Source organism: Diceros bicornis, chromosome 1, assembly GCF_020826845.1.
Source record: "Diceros bicornis minor isolate mBicDic1 chromosome 1, mDicBic1.mat.cur, whole genome shotgun sequence".
In the NCBI taxonomy this organism is placed as follows: Eukaryota; Metazoa; Chordata; class Mammalia; order Perissodactyla; family Rhinocerotidae; genus Diceros; species Diceros bicornis.
In genome coordinates this window covers 1,228,431-1,248,187 of record NC_080740.1, presented here as the reverse complement: position 1 = coordinate 1,248,187, position 19,757 = coordinate 1,228,431, and the positions used below count along the sequence as shown (strand labels likewise).

Below are 19,757 nucleotides of genomic sequence, written 5' to 3'. Positions count from 1 at the left end.
GTTATTTTTACTTCTGTTTCCCTTGTCTGAGTAGACATGGAATTTGAGAAGATCCCTTTATCTCCTTTTTTGATGCCAGCATAATCTCAAAGAAGAACGGCTGTGAATGGTCAGTCTAGCTCTCACAGCTAATTGCAAGAAAATGTGTGTCTGTTAGGTTTCATTTAACTACAACTAACAAGACCTAACTCTATGTGTCTTATTCAATAAGAAAAATGTATTATTTCTGGTAAGAGAATCCTTGAAGTAAGGTGACCCCATTGTGGTTATTTTGGCTCCAGTTCAATTCTGTTAAACCAGTTTTTAGAAGCCAATTTTCCAAATTTACAATTTTTACAATTATTAGTAAAGTTTGGAGGAAGTTTTTCTTTTCAGTTTCATTGAGATATAATTGGCAAATAAAATTGTAATATATTTAAAGTGTTCAACGTGAAGATTTGATATACATATACACTGTGAAAGGATTCCCCTCATCGAGTTAACACATCCATCACCTCACATACTTACCTGTTTTTTTTTTTTTTTGGTGATTTCAATTATACAATACAGTGTTATCAGTTACAGTCACCATATTATACATTAGATCCTCAGATATAATTCATCTTATAACTGAAAGTTTATACCCTTTTACCAACCTCTCTCTACTTCCCCACCCTCCAGCCTCTGGTAGCCACCATTCTACTACCTGACTTTGTTTTCAGATTCTATATATAAGTGATACCACACAATGTTTATCTTTCTATGTCTGACTTATTTCATTTAGCATAATGCTCTCTATGTTTGTCCATGTTGTCACAAATGGCAGGATTTTGTTATTTTTCAAGGCTGAATATTTTTTATATTTTCTTTATACATTCATCCATTGATGACGCTTAGGTTGTTTCAATACCCTGGCTACTGTGAATAATGCTGCTATGAACATAGGGGTACAGATGTCTCCTTGAGATAGTGATTTCATTTCCTTCAGATATATACCCAGAAATGGGATTGCTGGATCACATGGTAGTTCTATTTTTAATTTTTTGAGGAGCCTCCATATTCTTTTTGATAATGGCTGCACCAGTTTACATTCCCACCAACAGTGTATAAGGGCTCCCTTTTCTCCACATTCTCACTAACACTTGTTATCTGTCTTCTTGATAATAACTATTCTAACAGGTGTGAGGTGATATCTCATTGTGCTTTTGGTTTGCATTTCCCTGATGGTTTGTGATGTTGAGAACCTTTTCATGTGCCTGTTGGCCATTTGTATGTCTTCTTTGGAAAAATGTCTATTCAGGTACTTTGCTCATTTTTAAATTGGGTTACTTGTTTTTTGTCACTAAGTTGTATGAGTTCCTTGTATTATTTGCATATTTGGAGACCCCCTTATTGGATATGTGGTTTGCAAATGTTTTCTCCCATTCCATAGGTTGCCTTTTCATTTTATTAATGATTTCCTTTGCTGTGCAGAAGCTAAACAGCCAGTAGGTCATAGAGGAAATCACCAGGGAAGGTAGAAGTTATCTTAAGACAAATGAAAATGAAAACACGAAGTACCAAAAATCATGGGATTCAGGAAAATAAGTGCTGAGAGGAAGAGTTATGGCTGCGAGTGTTTACATGAAGAAAAGAACAAAGATCTCAAATCCACAATCTAAATTGACACTTTAAGGAACTAGAAAAAGGATAAACTAACCCGAAATGAGCAGAAGGAAGGAAATCATGAAGATTAGAACAGAGATAAATAAAACAGAGAATAAAAAACAATAGAGAAAATCAACAAAGTCAAGAGATAGTTCTTGAAAAGATCAACACAAGCGACAACCTGTTAGCTACATTGACTAAGAGAAAAGAGCTGAAGCAACCAAAATACGAAACGCAAGCGGAGAAACTACTACCAATTTTACAGAAATAAAAGGATTATAAAGGAGTACTGCTGAACAATTTTACACCAAAAATTTGACAACCTAGATGAAAAGAACAAGTTATTAGAAACACACAACCTATTAGGACTGAAACTGAAAATCTGAATAGACCTTTTACTAGTAAGGAGATTGAGTTGGTAACTAAAAACCTTCTAACAAAGAAAAGCCCTGGAGCATGTGGCTTCAACGGCAAGTTCTACCAACACTTAAAGAAGATTTAATACCAATATTTCTCAAAGTCTTCCAAAAATTGAAGAGGAGAGAATGCTTCCAAACTCATTTTATGAGACCAGCATTACCCTGATACCAAACCAGACAATGACACTACAAGAAAAGAAAATTACAGACCAATACCCTTGATAAACATAGATGCAAAAATCCTCAGCCAAATACTTGCAAACAGAATTCAACAACACATTAAGAGGATCATATACCATAAAGAGGATGTGGTATATATGGATACACAGTGGAATACTATTGAGCCATAAAAAGACAAAATCGTTCCATTTGCAATAACATGGATGGAACTTGAGGGTGTTATGTTAAGCTAGATAAGCCAGAGAAAGACAAACACCACATGATTTCACTCATATGTGGAAGAAAAAACATGGACAAAGAGAACAGATTAGCGGTTACCAGAGAGGAAGGAGGTTGGGGGGTGGGCATAAGGGGTAAAGGGGCACATATATATGGTGAGTGACAAACAATAATGTACAATTGAAATTTCACAATGTTATAAACTAGTATGACCTCAATAAAAAAAAAAAGAGGATCATACACCATGACCAAGTGGGATTTGCTGCTGGACTGCAACATGGTTTTACTTACAAAAATCAATCAATGTAATACATCACCCTAACAGAATACAGGAAAAAACCCACACATGATTATCTTAATTGATGCAGAAAAAGCATTTGACAAAAATCAGCATCATTTCATGATAAAAATATTCAACACACTAGGAATAGAAAGAGTACATTGACACAATAAAAGCCATGTATGAAAAACCCACAGATAACACCATACCGAATGGTGAAAGACCAACAGATTTTCCTCTGATACATGAACAAGACAAAGATGTTGTTTTCACCACTTCTATTCAATGTAGTCCTGGAAGTCCTAACCTAAACAATTGGACAAGTAAAAGAAGCAAAAGGCATTCAAATTGGAAATGAAGAAGTAAAATTACCTGTTTACTGATGGCATGACCTTACACATAGAAAGCTCCAATGATTTCACACACACAAAAATAAAACTTTCATGACTAATAAATGAATTCAGCAAAGATACTGGATACAAAAATCAACACCAAAATTCAATTGCGTTTCTATACATCATCAGTGAAAAATCTGAAAGGATATTTTGAAAACAATTCCATGTACAGTAGCTTTTAAAGAGCAAAATACTTAGTAATAAACTTAACCAAGGAGATGAAAGACCTGGACACTGAATATTACAAAACATGGCTGAAAGAATTAAAGACACAAATAAATGAAAAGACATGTGTATTCATGGATTGGGAGACTTAATATTTGTTAAGATATAACTACTACCAAAACAATCTTTAGATATAAATGTAATCCATATCAAAATCCCATTGACTTTTTTGCAGTCAAAAATTCCAACCTAAAATTCATGTGGAGTCTCAAGACAACCTGAATAGCCAAAACAATCTTGAAAATGAACAAAGTCGGGAGTCGCACATTTCCCGAACTCAAAACATACTCCAAAACCACAACAACCCAAACACTGTGATACTGACCTAAAAACCAATGGAATAAAATAGGGAATCCAGAAAATAAATTTTTGCATATACAGTCAAGTGATTTTCAACAAGGGTGCCAAGACCACCAGGGAAGGGATAGTCTTTTCTAGAAAAAGTGCTGGGAAAATTGGGTATCCACATGCAAAAGAATAAGCTGGATTCTTACCTTACACCATATGCAGAAAATAACTCAAAATGGACAAAGAGCTAAACATAAGCACTAAACCTATAAAACTCTCAGAATAAAATATAGGGGAAAAGTATTATGGCATTGGATTTAGCAATAATTACTTGGATATGATGCTAAAAGCACAGGTAACAAAAATAAATAAATAAAATTATCGTTTTGCAATGTATACAAATATTGAATCATGTTGTACACTTGAAACTAATATAATGTTACACGTCAATTGCACTCGAATAAAAAAATAGATAAATTTGACTCCATCAAAATTAAAAAAAATTTGAGGCGCTGGCCTGGTGGTGTAGTGGTTAAGTTTTCATGCTCCGCTTTGGTGGCCCGGGGTTCGCAGGTTCGGATCTCGGGCGTGGACTATACATGGCTTATCAAGCCATGCTGTGGCAGGCGTCCCACATATAAAGTAGAGAAAGATGGGCACGGACGTTAGCCCAAGGCCAATCTTCCTCAGCAAAAAGAGGAGGATTGGCAACAGATGTTAGCTCAGGGCTAATCTTCCTCACCCCCCCCAAAAAAAATTTGTGCAGCAAATATTTGTGAATCATATACCTGATAAGGATTAATATCCAATATATATAAAGATCTCCTACTACTCAACACAAAATAGTAAATGACTTAATTAAAAATGGGCAAAGGACTCAAGTAGATGTTTGGTCCAAGAAGTTATGCAATGACCAATAAGCACATGAAAATATGCTCGACATCATTAATCATTAGGGAAATCAAAATCACATTAGGGAAATCAAAATCACAATGAGATCTACTTCATTTCTGTTATGGTGGCTATTATTAAAAATACCCCCAGAAATTAACAAATATTGACAAGGACGTGGAAAAATTGGATCCCTTGTATGCTATTGGTGGGAATGTTTAATGATGCAGCCACTGTGAAAGACAGTATTGTCATTCCTCAAAAAATTAAACATAGAATTACCATATGATCAAGCAATTCCACTTCTGAGAATATACCCAAAAGAATTTAAAGCAGGAGCTTGATCAAATATTTGCATACCAATCCTAACAGTAGCATTACTCACAACAGCCAAAAGGTGGAAACAACCCCAATGTTCATCAGCGGAGCAATGTATACACAGAATTTGGTATACCTGTACAATGGAAGATTATTCATCCTTAAGAAGAAATGAAATTTGGACACGTTACAAAATGGATAAACCTTGAAGACATTATGCTCAGTGAAACAGGCATACATAAAAATACAGATACTGTATATTCTAACTTCCTTGAGGTAGCTAGACAAATTAAATTCATAGAGACAGAAAGTAGAATGGTGGTTGCCAGGGTCCCATGAGAAAGAGAATGTGGAATTACTGTTAATGGTACAGAGTTTCAATTTGGGAAGAAGAGAGAGTTCTGGAGATGGAGGGTGGTGATGGTCGTGCAACAATGTAAATCTACATAATGCCACTGAACTGTCCCTTAAAATGGTGAGTTTTATGTTATGTATATTTTACCACAAAAAAAGAACAAGATAATGTGACATTTGTGATTGGAAGGACTACCATAAAAAGTTATACAAATGACCACTTCACAGCCAGCAGTGATACATCTGGATTGATCTGTCCTCAGAAGATAATGGTGTATCCTCCAGCTTAGGCTGATGCATAAACAAAAGAGGGTGATGAGCATTGAAATGCAAAGCAATTCCTTCTTCCACTCTACTACAATATTTGAAACATTCACATGGTCCGGTGTTTTTGTTAAACAATTCAAGGGCCAAGGAAAATAACTTAGTTTTTTGCTTCAGGAAATATCTGATCCTGATAGCTAAAAGTTATCTTTTTAAATAAAAATGTTAAATTAGAATGTTTATTTGTTAACACTTATAGCTTGCTCTTCAAGACTTGCCTGAAGAGACTCATCTCACTCTTATGTTATAAACTCTGCCCATTCCAAAATGGATCCTCTTTCTGCAAGACCTCCCTTAAAATCACTCAGCTTCGTCCCTAAAAACGCTCTGCCCCAATTTTCCATTTTGAGATATTACTGTCAAGTTGGTGGTTTTTCTTACCACAGTAACTATGATAAACTTTTCTTTGCATGACCACCATATTTTACTGGTGGTATTTAGGGAAGTCAATGTTGATACCTACATTTCTGTAAAGGTTAACTACTATGAATTACGACATGTATTTTTGTTCATATTTTCTTTTAGATCAGTCCAGAAAAAAGAACTTGTGTTCTTAGCTTGATATTTTGTTAACAATTGGGAATGAGTATGAGAGTGATAAAATTCGGAGAGCTCTGGCAATTTAAATACATTCTATCATAGTATAATGGTTTATACATAGAAAAAGATAAGAATACTTGATGTATTCGGATTGATGGAGAGATGGTTATGAGTAGAAAGCGTTACAGAAATAAAGGCAAATATGTGAATTAAGATCTTAGGAAAATGTCCCAAAATGTTTACAAAATTTATCGAGAGTATATAATACAATGTCATTGCTGTGAGGATCTTATCTAGTGTGCCTGGTTTTGATGACATAATGCAGAATATGGGGTTAGATAGAGTAATCCAACATTCTATTCTTTTAATATGTTTTCTCCTTTTTCTGTAAACACTTAGTTATTATAATTTATAGCTTTTACAGTCGATCAAGAATTTTTTTTCTGAAATATAAATGTCTTAATTTCTTTTGCAAATATATATATATAAAATCCCATTTAAAAATAGGTGTGATTCTTTTCACCTTTGTTCCTGATGTACTTGTAAAATTCTTAGGTGAGCTTGATTTTGGAATCAAATGGTTTTATTGTGAACAAATGAAACACACAAATACGCCTCAGCAAAAATAGATTTTAGTGTGGGAGCTTATACAGGAAATGGATATTCTGAAGAGTTTACAATGGAAAAGTAAAGATGTATGAATTAAAATCTTTGCATTTAAAAAGATAATTCAGAACTGCAATATCTACTACTCATTTCACTCTGTATAATTCCACAGTAGCTACCAAAGAAATGCATAATTCAGATTGAATAGGCCCATCTAAATAATTTAAACATCTGCAACCTCTTCATCTTGATCAAGAAAACATGATCTTATGTATTAGAGAGATTTAAAAGAGGTGATCTAATCTGTAGATTGCTGGTCAGCTATCTCAGTCTTGCAAACTCACAAACACCAGCAGATGTACGAATTTATCCCAGCTAAAAGAATTCTATACACACTTCGAGTTAGGAAATGATAAATTTTGTATCTGACTAGATTGGGAGAAAGGGAAAGGCGTGCAAACAGGTGGGATTGTTTCAGAACTGTTGCACAAGAAGAATTGGACGTGATTTATGTTTAGACAGTTTAAATTGGGTGGTGTCAACATTTGGGTTGAGATAGAGGATCAATATGTAATTAAAGGACTTGAGCAACATTATAAACCAAGTCAACTAGCAGACACATACAGAACACTCCACCCAACGACAGCCAAGTACACACTCTTTTCAAGAGCACACGTGTCATTCTCCAGAATAGACCACATTCAGGAAACAAAAGAAGCCTTAAAGAATTTGAAAAATTTGAAATCATGCAAAGTACATTTTCTGATCACGACGCGATTAAACTAAGATCAATAACAGACGGAAAACTCACAAATATGTGGAAATTACACAGCACACTGTTAAAAAGGGACAAAGAAGAAATCACAGGGAAATTAGAAAATAACCTGTGATGAATGAAAATGAAAATACACACAAAAAATTTAAAGGATGCAGCACAGGCAGGGTGCAGAGGGAACTGTATAGCTGTCGATGCCTACATTAAAAAAGAAGAAAGGTCTTGAGAAAGGTCTTGTCTCCTAACTGTACACCTTAAGGAATTTGAAGATTGAAGAGCAGAATAAACACAGGACAGCAGAAAGAAGGAAACGATAATGATTAGAGTGAAGATAAAGTAGAATATAGAAAAAAATAGAATTTATGAAACTGCAATTAATTATTTGAAAAGATTAAAAAATGGACAAATCTTTAGCTTGATTTAAAAAGAAGAGAAGTCACAATTGCAAAATCAGGAATGAAAGATGGGGGAATTATTACTGATTTTACAGAAAAAAAGGATTATAAGAGAATAATATGAACCATTGTTTGCCAACAAATTGGATATCCCAGATGAAATGGACAAATTTCTAGAAACACACAAAGTACCAATGCTGAGTCAAAAAGAAGTAGAAAATCTGAATGGACATATGACAAGAAGGAGATTGAATTAGTCATCAAAATCTCACAACAAAGAAAAGCCCAGGCCCAGATGGCTTTACTAGTGAATTCCACACAACAATTAAAGAATAATGAATGCCAATCATTCTCAAATTCTTCCAAAAAAATTGAAAAGGAGGGAATAATTCTCAGCTCATTATATGAGGCCAGCATTACCCCATGCCAAGGTCAGAAAAAGACACTATCAGAAAAGAAAAATACATGAATACACAAGCAAAAAGTCTCAAAAAAAAAAAAAAGACAGCAAATCAAATCCAATAGCTTTCAAAGTGAAAACAAATAAATAAAATTGTCTATGTTCATAGGTGACATGATTCTATGCAGACATAGATAATCCTAAAGAATACACACACATCTAAAAAAAAAAGAAAAAAACTACCCCAAACCGTTAGAGCTGATAAATGAATTCAGCAACATTGCAGGATACAAAGTAACATGCAAAAATCAGTTATCTTTCCATATACTGGCAACGAACAATCTGAAATGGAAATTAAGCAAACAATTCCACTTAAAATAGCATCAAAAAGAATAAAATAACTATAAATTTAGCCAAGGGCATGACAGACTTGTAAAATGAAAACTACAAAACATTGCTGAAAGAAATTAAAGAAATCAATTGAAAGGCAGAATGAGAAAGCTTTCACTCACTGTAAGTGTTCCAGAACGTGTCCCTGAAGAAGAGAGTGGTGATGACTGGGGAAGTCCGTATGGGAACCCCTGCTGGTGCTCCAACATCACGTGACACTGGAAAAGGGGTGCCGTGATGAACTGCCACTTCTCTACATAAGAGAAGTAGCACACTTCCTAAATTCTAGAACAGTATGTGGCAGTGATCCCATCAAATCAGATCCATGACTTTTTAATGGAACAAATGCCATAGTTTTTGATATTAGAAGTTGTATAAGGTAGACATGAGTGCAGCTGGCATTTGGGGCACCCGCTTTCCTTCTCAGCTCCATTGATGAACTCACTCCACTGTTTCACTCTGCCCTCGGCACGCCTCGCTGCAGTCCCCATCACCAGCAGGACACCAGGCGAGAAGGTAGGAGCCCTGATGAGGTGCTCGTCACACTTGGCCGTGACTCATCCTGTCAAGCTCCATACCTGGAATGGTTGATCCTGAGGGAGATCGTAGAGGGATATGAGGCCAAGCCCTAAGTGGGGATAACAACAGAAACTTCCTGTTCTTGCTCAGTTTGCATGATGATGACGATGATGGGGAGGATGCCACATGTCTAGAGTCTTACTTTTTAATAAAAAAAATTACTTATTTAAAATTTTTATACATGCATGCACAGAGTGTTCTATATATCTTCAGAATCACTTATTTACTAGTTATTGTTTTTACTGTGTGTCTGGATAGTGGAACTGTTTCATATGATCAGACACAAACACTATTATTCTTAAAATGTTGTTTATTTAAGACACTAATTTTATCCACACACTAATCAATTCAGATACACTATTTGACAATAGGGAAATTGATTTTAAAATCTAGGAATTGTCAGAACATTAAATTGGAAAGCCTAACACTTTAAGATACTATATTGTCCCCTAGATCTTAGAGAACTTGGTAACATATTTTGAGTGTGAACCTAAGGGTGTATGCAAAGGGTGAGGAAGGAGAGAGAAAATACAGTGACATGGTTTAATACCATGCATAATCTGGCCCCCTTTCCCACCCATGTGCTGTGTGCTTTCCTTCTTTTCCCAAATTCTCCTGAACTAGCTCATCACAGCCCCGGGGCCTTTGCATGTGCTGTTCCTTAGATCGACATCTCCCTCAGGGCTGCCGTCCTTCCTGATCCTATTACCAGGCTTTAGCTGCAGGGCTTAGATTAAATATCACTTCCTCCTGGAAGCCTCCCTTGAAATCAGAATAGATTTGTTTTTCCTGTTACAAAATGTCAAGGACTGCACTTTTTTTTTTCTTTCTAGATTTTTTGTTATTTTAATTACAGGTTTTGAGTAACTGTTTTAACGTCTCTGAGTCCAGAGAACAGGGCTAATTTGTTCATGTCTCAACCCACAGCTCCCGCCCAGAGCAAAATCTGGCGAGGAGAGGACGCTCAATAAACATTTGCTGGAGCAGTTACTCTTCTCCCAGCTTCCCTCACTGTATTCAGCAGACACGTTCAGCGTGCAGTAATTGTAAAACCGCATCCTGGGCCCTCATGTTCCTCTGCATGGTAATGGCAAGTGACTTTGTTCCTTTGGAGGTGCCCACACCTCAGAGGGCATCTCTCCAGAGGTCCTTCCTAGTGATAGATTCTGCGAATAATCAGCTCCTTGTTCCTGTTGCCCTCTGACCTTCAAAATACCAGAGGGTACAGGACACTTGCGTGACGTGCACATTCCTACCCCTGCTGGAGGGGTGGCCACTGTCAGCCCCTTCTGCAGGCATTGCACTGGGAAGTGCAGTTCATACAGGAGACACGTGCATGACGCTGACAGGTAGTCCTTAAACATGAGGTTTCTTTTTTCTTTTTTTTTTTGTGAGGAAGATCAGCCCTGAGCTAACATCTGCCAATCCTCCTCTTTTTGCTGAGGAAGACTGGCCCTGAGCTAACATCCATGCCCATCTTCCTTCACTTTATATGGGACGCCACCACAGCATGTCTTAAGAAGTGGTGCGTCAGTGCGCGCCCGGGATCCGAACCAGTGAACCCCGGGCCACCGCAGCTGAGCCTGCACACTTAACCACTTGCACCACCAGGCCGGCCCCAAACATGAGGTTCCTTTGGGTGAGTTCCTCGATTAAAAAAAAAAAAGTAAGAATCTCTATCCACACTGAGATACTGTTGATCAGAGTTAATAACTCTTTATGATATTAAATATAATTTTCTATTTATTGGCTATAAAATACAGATGGGGCCTAACATGTGCTATTTTCAATTTAAATCCTCATGCTCTGTCTGTTGTAATATATAAGTCTTTGGCATTTGGAAGCTGTATTAATAGCTTAGCGTTTTTATCTACATATCAGGTAAATGTAACCCAAATATTAATAATATACAGGGGTGTAAATTTTACCTACCCAATAAATTGCTTCTAAAGGATCATGAACATTTTAACAGTGTCTCCATAAGTGAATAAACAGTCTCTTTAAACGCCTCTTTCATGAACGTATGAAGAAAGGAAGAATGAATGAAAGACGGAGGAGGGCAAGAGAAGGGGACAGAGGGAGACACGACAAATAAATGTGGAGAAAAAATAGTATTTAGAAAACAGTTAATTGAGCACAGAAAACAGAGAACCTATTTTCTGGCTGATGCGAACGCATCTCTTTTGACTTAACTCCTTAGGAAACCTCAGTGCTCCCATGGATGGATTGGCTATATAAAGTTTGAAGAAACCCAGTGACAATTAATTTTTAAAGTTATGTAATGAGCAATAAACTAAATTTAGAATTACCGCTTCGTTGTGTTTTCATGCCCCTGAATTCACAGGTGACCATGTAGACTGGAGTGATGCGTCTGTGTGGATCCGGGCACCCTCTACTTTTTGCCAGTCCTGTTTCCAAGGATGTCAGTCCCACAGTGGGGATGGAATTTGTTCTCCTTGGCTTCTCTGATCTTCCCACCTGTTCATCTTGCAGGCGGGTCTCTTTTTACCCATTTATCTGGCCGCTGTGCTGGGAAACCTCCTTCTCCTCACCTTGACTGGCCTGGACCAGCACGTCTACACTCCCAGGCATTTCCTCCTGAAGAACCTGTGTCTTTGGAGTCTCTCCCTCATCTCTGCTACTGTCCCCAAGTCCATCCACAATGCCCTGCCTCGAGGCAGCTCCATCTCGTTCCCAGGCTGTGCCTCACAGATGTTTTCCATGAGTTTGTCGCAGCCACGGAGCTCTTCCTCCTCACTGTCATGTCCGATGACTGCCTTGCTGTCACCTGCCACCCCTGCACTACTAGGTGGTCATAAGCCCCAGGTCCTGCATGGGCACGAGTGCTGCCTGTTGGCTTTCATCTTCGTTCTTCTTGCTCAAGATTGCTTTGGGTATTTGGGGTCTGTTGGGAAAGGTCATCAGGAAGACATGACCACAGGTTTGACCCCACACAATTAGAGGTGGCCCCCCCCCGTCTTTGGAATGTGGGTTCTGCTTCCTTCCCCACTCCCAGAAGCTGCCCCAAGAATACAGGCTTGAGATAGTAATGTGGTGACGAGGCCATGTGGACTGGGCACTGACTAAACCCATTTAAGGCCCCGTGTGTGTATGACTGAACCCAGTTAGGGCCCTGTGTGTGGGTGACTGAACCCAGTTAAGGCCTCTATATAAACTTTTTTTAAAATTCTTATTTTTTTCCGGATTTTTCTTTTCTTTTTTTTTGTGAGGAAGATCAGCCCTGAGCTAACATTCATGCCAATCCTCCTCTTTTTGCTGAGGAAGACTGGCCCTGAGCTAACATCCATGCCTATCTTCCTCCACTTTATGTGGGACACTGCCACAGCGTGGCCTGACAAGTGGTGCGTCGGTGTGCGCCTGGGATCCGAACCCGGGCCGCCAGCAGAGGAGTGCGCGCACTTAACTGCTATGCCACGGGGCCAGCCCCTTTCTATTTTTTTTAATTGAGGTAACATTGGTTTATAACATTATAAAAATTTCAGGTGTACATCATTATATTTTGACTTCTGTATAGACTACATCATGTTTACCCCAAAAGAAGAGCATTGTTTAATTTCCAAATATTGAGCATTTTCAAGCTATCATTCTATCATTGATTTCCAGTTCGATGCCATTGTTGCGTGAGAACATACTTTGTATAATTTCTAATTTTTAAATTTTTATCATTTTTTAATGGTCCAGACCATGGTTCATCTCAAAGAATATTCCATTTCAACTTCTGTAGAACGTGTGTTCTCCTCTTACTGGCCAACGCTTTTCATATGTGTCAATTAGGTCAAAGTGATTGGTAGTGATTTTCAGGTCTGAGGGATTTTTTTGCCTGCAGTCTCTATCAATAACTGGTAGCAAGGTGTTGAAGTCTCCAACTATAATTGTGGGTTTATCTGTTTCTCCTTGCAGTTCTGTCAATTTTTGCCTCCAATATTTTGATGCTCTGTGATCCAGTGCACAGACATTAAGTGATTTTGTTTCTTTTTGGAGAATTGACCTCTTTAATATTATAAAATTCCCTTCTTTACTCCTGATTAATTTCCTTGTTCTAAAGTCTTCTTTGAAATTAATAGAGCTAGTCTAGCTTTCTTTTGCTTAGTTTTGGCATGGTATATTTCTCCCATTTCTTTATTTTTAATCTAAAAATTTTAATCTAAATTTTTAATTTAATGTTTTATATTTAAAGTTGGTTTCTTGTAACTATATGTAGACAACATGTAGATGTTGATGTTTTTAAATCCATTCTGATGATTTCTGTAATTCAGTTGGCCTGACTGTTCACATTTAATGTGATTATTGACATAGATTAATATGTACCATGTTTGTTACTGTTGTCTGTTGTAATTTTTCTGTTCTAAATTTCCCCCTTTCTCTGCCTTCTCTGTTTTATTTTGTTGAGAATTTTATAGGATTTCACTTTTTCTTCTCTCAATATATCAATTACACTTATTTTTATAATTTTTTAGTGGTTACCCTTAGTTTCTGACACATACTTTTAGCTGATCTCAGTCACCTTAAAAGAATAGTAACCACTTTTGTGTGTGTAGTTATTTATAGTAGAGTACTCACTCTCATCTCATTTTCCCATTGACAGGCAAGTCATTACTGGTACAGAAAATAATAACTCTCTCTATTTCTTTGACTTTTAAAAAGTTGTTAATTATTTTATACCCAAAATTGCGTACCTAAAAAATGTTTGAAATAAAAAATTGTGGACACCTCTTTCATTGATAAATAAAAGTTAGTTTTGATTTATTCTACATGTAAAAATGAATAATAGAAAGTTTTTTACTTAGAAGTACAGCTTTTTTGAGTTGTATTCAATAAAATCATGCTAGTTGAAGTAAAGTAGGTCAGATAAGAAGGGAGCAACAAGAGTGTTGGGAAATCAAACTGAGATGCAACAGGAAATAATCCACTTGTGATGTAAAGAGGACACAAGTTGTAAAAAATAATGAGACTGGAATTGAAATGCAAAGGTGTGCATGCAAAACACTGCATAAAGTGAGTGAAAAGTTCTGATTACATTATATATAATTTTTGAAAAAGAAAAGTTAATAATTACTCCCAGTTGTTCAGCCAGGGTGCCATGATTGTGTTACTAAGTAAGAAATGGAATACGAACTTTTTGTTGAGGAGTAAACCCGGGAATATGAAGGATGAAGACATGTCTCTGCTAAGTTGATCTGAATAAATTCATAATCGGAAAGGGATTGAAATACTTTACTGAAAAGAGATGAACAAAGTTGGGCCAGAAGAAGAAAATAAATAAAACAGGGGAAGCTCTGAGCTGAGAGACAATGGTCCATGCTGAATTCTGATTGCAGGGTTGGTGGGTGACAGCGCCATTGGCAGTAAGAATAGCTGCTCTGAAATTATGTAAACCTCAAAGTGACATCTCAGCATGGAGGTGGAGATCTTTTGGATTGATGTATTAAAATTATTTTTGTGATCAGTGGGCATCATCAAGCAGAAATCTACGAATCATATATTCTTCATAATGAAATGGATTGAGTTATCAAGGATCCTTTCAAGAAGAGCAGGTCTATTCTATTTTGGGGCTGCCAAATGAACCAGTAAAACGACAGTGTTTGTAAGAGTTCTAAACCTATCACAGCTCTAGAGCCTGAGAAAAGGGATTCAGGCAGCCCTGTCTAGTTGGCCGTTTCCTTTTGCATGAAATTCAGGTTCTGTAAATACAGGTGCGAGTAAGAGTGAATAATTCAGTCAATATCAGGAAAGCAAAATTCAAATTGGGTAAAAATGCTAGAGGTCAACTTACAATTTCACATTAATGAACAAACGTAATGTTTATTAGTTGGCTACATGTTAGGTTTCTAAGCATCTTGGGGCTGAAGCATTTCTATATTTGTCTTTGTGTCCCCAGAATATAAGTAGGCATAAATCTCTTGCTTTAATGTGTTTCACGTGACTGAAGTGGTTCAGTTTTGTTGTTGCTTAGATATAGATAGAAGACTCTAAGATCCATGACATATCATCACAGAGCAAAAGATCATGAGAAAAAAACCCACTAATATAAATATGGACTCCAAATAAACAGGAAATACTTTTAGATTCTTGATTAGAAGGTACTGGGTTTTCTTTTTGTTTTGTTGTTTGGATTTTCTGATTTTGTAACTGATTATTGCATCTGCCGTGAGACCCTCGATGAGCTGTAAATGAGGGACTACGGCTGATGACTGAGATTATTTTCGTTTGCACCGTCTTCAAACCCCCTCCTTTCTCTTCCATGAAGCTGGGGCTCATCTGTTCTTTGGTTTATCTGACCATTTATTTGTTTTCTCCATTACTCCTTCATTCTCTCATTTAGGAAGTAGTCATTAAGTCATTTTATCTTTCCACCATTGATGCTGATGGAACACATCCATTATCACCTCCAAGGAAATGATTTCCTAATAAACTCAGACTGGATTCACATCCCAATATTAACAACCATATGAAAAATACGTGATGAAAAGCCATACTACATGGCATGTACTGCCTAGGTCTTTCATATACACAATCACAATGATTTTTATGAAATTTTGTGAGGTAGTAACTGCTAACTTCACTTTCCAGATGAGGAAATAGAGTGTTTATGTAACTATGTATGATGTAACTATGTATGATTGTACACCTAGTGATTGATGGTAAATGTATACTAACTTAGGATGGCAGAAACATTGCTGTTTTTGGTTTTCATTTACTTTTTTGCCTCAGGAGAAATTCCATATTGGTATTTCTTTCTTTCTTTTTTTTTTTTCTGGTACTCTGAAGTTTAAGCAAGCAGGTAGGAAGACATATAATTGGAGATTTACTCTCAATATCCAAAAACTGTTTCAGGGTGACAAGTATCCATATGGAGCTTCACCCTTTTAGAAGTTATGAAACTAATATTCAGTTATAGGAAAGAAAACTTACTGCAGCCCTCATGGAGAGTTAGAAAGTGATCACTGAATAGGAAGTTACCTTAATCAGAAAGAAGACAGGACAAGCATTGGGAAAGTCCTGCCCTGATCACAGCAGTGGTATCCAGGGTTTAAATACCTTGGGGAATTTGGTCCTCAGTCTAATCAGACATGAGATAAGACAATGCATGACCCTGAAAGTGAGTGGGAGCTGTCAGGAGTGGAATTACACTACATGATGGCCTAGGGAATCTGTGCCAGGCCTTACAATTGAGTAGAACCCCAGTGGATATGGAGTGAACAAAGGAGACAGGAGAAGGGTATCTGAGATGGGAGTGCAAACATGAAGGCAGCTCGAGAGGCAGCTTCTACCAAACTACCAAGTCTGACCATGTTACAGAGAACCTAGAAATATATGAAAAGTTGTTACGTATTTACACAGAAGAAAATGCAGAGGCACATAAATGTGGCAATGGTGCAGCAGGACGCTTGGATGAGGATACTGACCTGTCAACATTTTGTGATTGTTTAATGTACAAAAATGTATTCAACATGAAATATATGACAGAGAAAGTTTCAGAACATGGAGATAAAATGATATCTGGAAATCAGAGGAATGATCTGCTGATCAGTGCAGATAAGTCTTTGAATGTCACAGAGGAAGTGGCATTTGAGCCTGTAGACAATGGTGGAGAGTGTTCATTATCAACACAAAAATGGAGAAAAGGTCTTGGATGTCTTAAATGTTGAATGGTTTGAGGGGGTAGCTAAAGGTGAGGATGCATATAAATGCGTTTCCTATGATAAAAGGTAATGCAAGTGATGCTACAAACTTTGGTCTTTATTATAGAGATGGCGTGAGTCACTGTAGGATTTTCTTTATTGTAAGAGCATATAAAGATCTATATATTGGAAAGATAAAGTGCTACTTTGTTGACAAGAATTTTAAGAGGAGAGGTAGTAGTAGGAAATGGAACCAAATAGTACTTAATAGTGTGTAAGGGATTCTGAGGACTTTAACCACGGGCTACCGTGGAAAATGTTGGTGGGGAGGAAGGAGGAGGGATTATCCTTCAGCACTGAGACCACCTTCTTTGCCTCATTAATCACCACTTGAATTGTATCCAGAGGGCTACCACGTAAAAGGTTTGAATAAGAGTTCTTCCTTCAAAAAAAAAAGTTAACTTGGAAAACCACTGAATTGAATAGTTATATTTGATTCCAGAAAAGAGCTCATGAAATCCTGGACTAAGAAGAGAGAGCATGTAAGGGGTCAATGACACATTTAGGGAGAAGAAAGAGAAACTGGAGATTAATCGTGTTTAGAAAGACAAAGACCAAAGATGAAATGAGAATGACTTCAAAAACTTTAGCCTGGGGAGTTGAGCAGAAGACGGTACAAATATCTGAAGCAGGAACAGTAGAGCAGTGTGATGGCTGAGGAGTAGGAAGAAGTAGATCTTAGAAAGGAAGGGCTGGGGCGTATTCAGCTCAGTGTGGTGATTCCAAGAGAACGTTGGAAATTCAAGAGTAGAGGTCATTACATGCGGATGATGACAAACATGAGAGCAATAATTAAAGCTCAGGAAATACCTGGATTCTTCCTATATCCTACAAATAGGAAACAATTCATTTAAAAGAAGATTCTCGTGATAAAATCTGGAGAAACATAAAAATTTGTAAAGACACTGTAACCACGGGCCCATTTAGAGCCAGTTGGAACAGACCCCATCTCTTATCAACAAAGTGATTAAGGACTGTCTTTCAGAAAAACTGCCAAGTCACGCAGCCAGGGCGTGCGCAGAAGGAGAAATCGTGACACGAAATGACCGCGGAACCAAAGAGCCTCCTTCTACGGAACCCAAGGACCTGGATGTGACCGGAACTTGAAAGCTGGACTCTTATCAGAAGCGAGGGTTCCCATATTCAGGAAAATCTGGTGTTAAAATTCCTTCCCAACTTCACCATAAATGTTTAGAACCTCATCATAAATGTTTAAAACCTTACTGTAAATACCTGAAGCCCACCAGTCAAAACTTGTCCCACCCGTGTTTCCATGTGCCAACCTGTTCTCCCTCACCTCTCAAATTTTGTCCCAAATCCTGAATTGGAGAGACACATCTGAAGGAATATGCCTCCTGCCTCCCTGGAGATCAATCTTGCAGAATAAAGCTGATTTCTCCCCTTAGAGGCTGGTGCCATAATTAATTGGCTTGTTTGTGGGCATCAGGCAGAGAATCTCAATTTTGTGCGGTAACAACAGCTGCCATTGGCCAGGTTGACAGAAGAAACTGTCAGCGAAAAGAGAAGGAAGATGAGGGATGGAGTGATATTTGACTTTAACAACCAGTCACTGAAATTCAAAAGATCCCGCAAATTGTAGCTTCTAGGACTTAGTGCTTTCTTTGACAATACAGTTTCTGCAGGGCAACCTTCATATCTTTGTTCCTCAGACAGTAGATAACAGGATTCAAAGTGGGTGTGAGAAAGGAGTAAAAAACAGATGCCAGGCGACCTTGGGTTGGGGAGTATTGGGAGGCAGGCCTCAGGTACATGAAGCTTCCTGTTCCGTAAAACAAAACAACTGTGGTCAAATGAGAGGAGCAGGTGGAGAAGGCTTTCCTCCTACCACCCACAGAGGGGATCCGAGCAATCATGGAGATGATCCAGACATAGGAGAGGGCTGTAAGGGCAAAGGAACTCATGACAATGCAGCTGCTCACAGCAAAGCCCACTTTCTCATTGAGGTGGTAATCGGTGCAGGAAAGTCTCATGACAGGAGGAATGTCACAGAAGAAATGTTCGATGACATTGGGCCCACAGAAGTGGAGGGAAAAGGTGTTGAGGGTGTGGAAGGCTGAGTAGATGGCCCCGCTCACCCAGGCCATGACAACCAGCTCAGAACAAAGCTTCTGGCTCATCATGGCCCCATAGAGCAGGGACCTGTTGATGGCCAAGCACCGGTCATAGGCCATGGCTGTGAGCAGGAAGCACTCGGTGGTACCGAGTGTAATAAACGTGTAAAGCTGAGCTACACACTCGAGGTAGGAAATGACCCCTGAGCCCATGAGGGAGGTAAGCAGCGCCTTGGGGATGGTGACGGAGGTGTAGCACATGTCCAGAAAAGACAAGTTCTTCAGGAAGAAGTACATGGGACAGTGGAGCCGGCTTTCCCTAATCACAGCAGTGATGACGGAGAAGTTCCCCAGGAGGCCAAACAGGTAGACAAATGAGAAAAATAAGATGACTACAGATCTCAGTTCAGGGACATCTGAAAAGCCTCTGAGGATGAATTGAGTCACTCTTGTCTGATTGGACATCCCTACTGTTCTGACGCTTTATTCAGATGTGGTGGCTGCATCGAGCTGAGTGAGGAAACACATAGGAAGCCAGCTCGAACCCCGTCTGTGCAGGTCCGCCTTGTCTGCACAGCTCTTCCAACGGTGGCAACATCAGACCTATGAGCAGCTTCTTTAAAGGATAATATTTCAATGAGTCACGTGATTATGTTGATGAACCAATTTGCATTTGCTCCCAGTGGTCGATTCTGATGGCACTGCTTGATAACGATGTTTTATAGAAAAGAAAGAGAGAGAGATTGAAAGAGGGAGGATGGCTGGCAAAGCTTCTTTC

The 19,757-nt window shown here is 38.1% G+C and overlaps 1 protein-coding gene across 1 annotated transcript; it reads right to left on the bottom strand.

Moving 5' to 3' along the window:
- Positions 1–18,517: 18,517 nt before the first annotated feature.
- On the bottom strand, positions 18,518–19,459 carry LOC131420146 (olfactory receptor 2G3-like). Its single transcript, XM_058566302.1, has one exon. The coding sequence runs from the start codon at positions 19,442–19,444 to the stop codon at positions 18,518–18,520; it is 927 nt and encodes a 308-aa protein (XP_058422285.1). The 5' UTR covers positions 19,445–19,459.
- Positions 19,460–19,757: the final 298 nt, after the last annotated feature.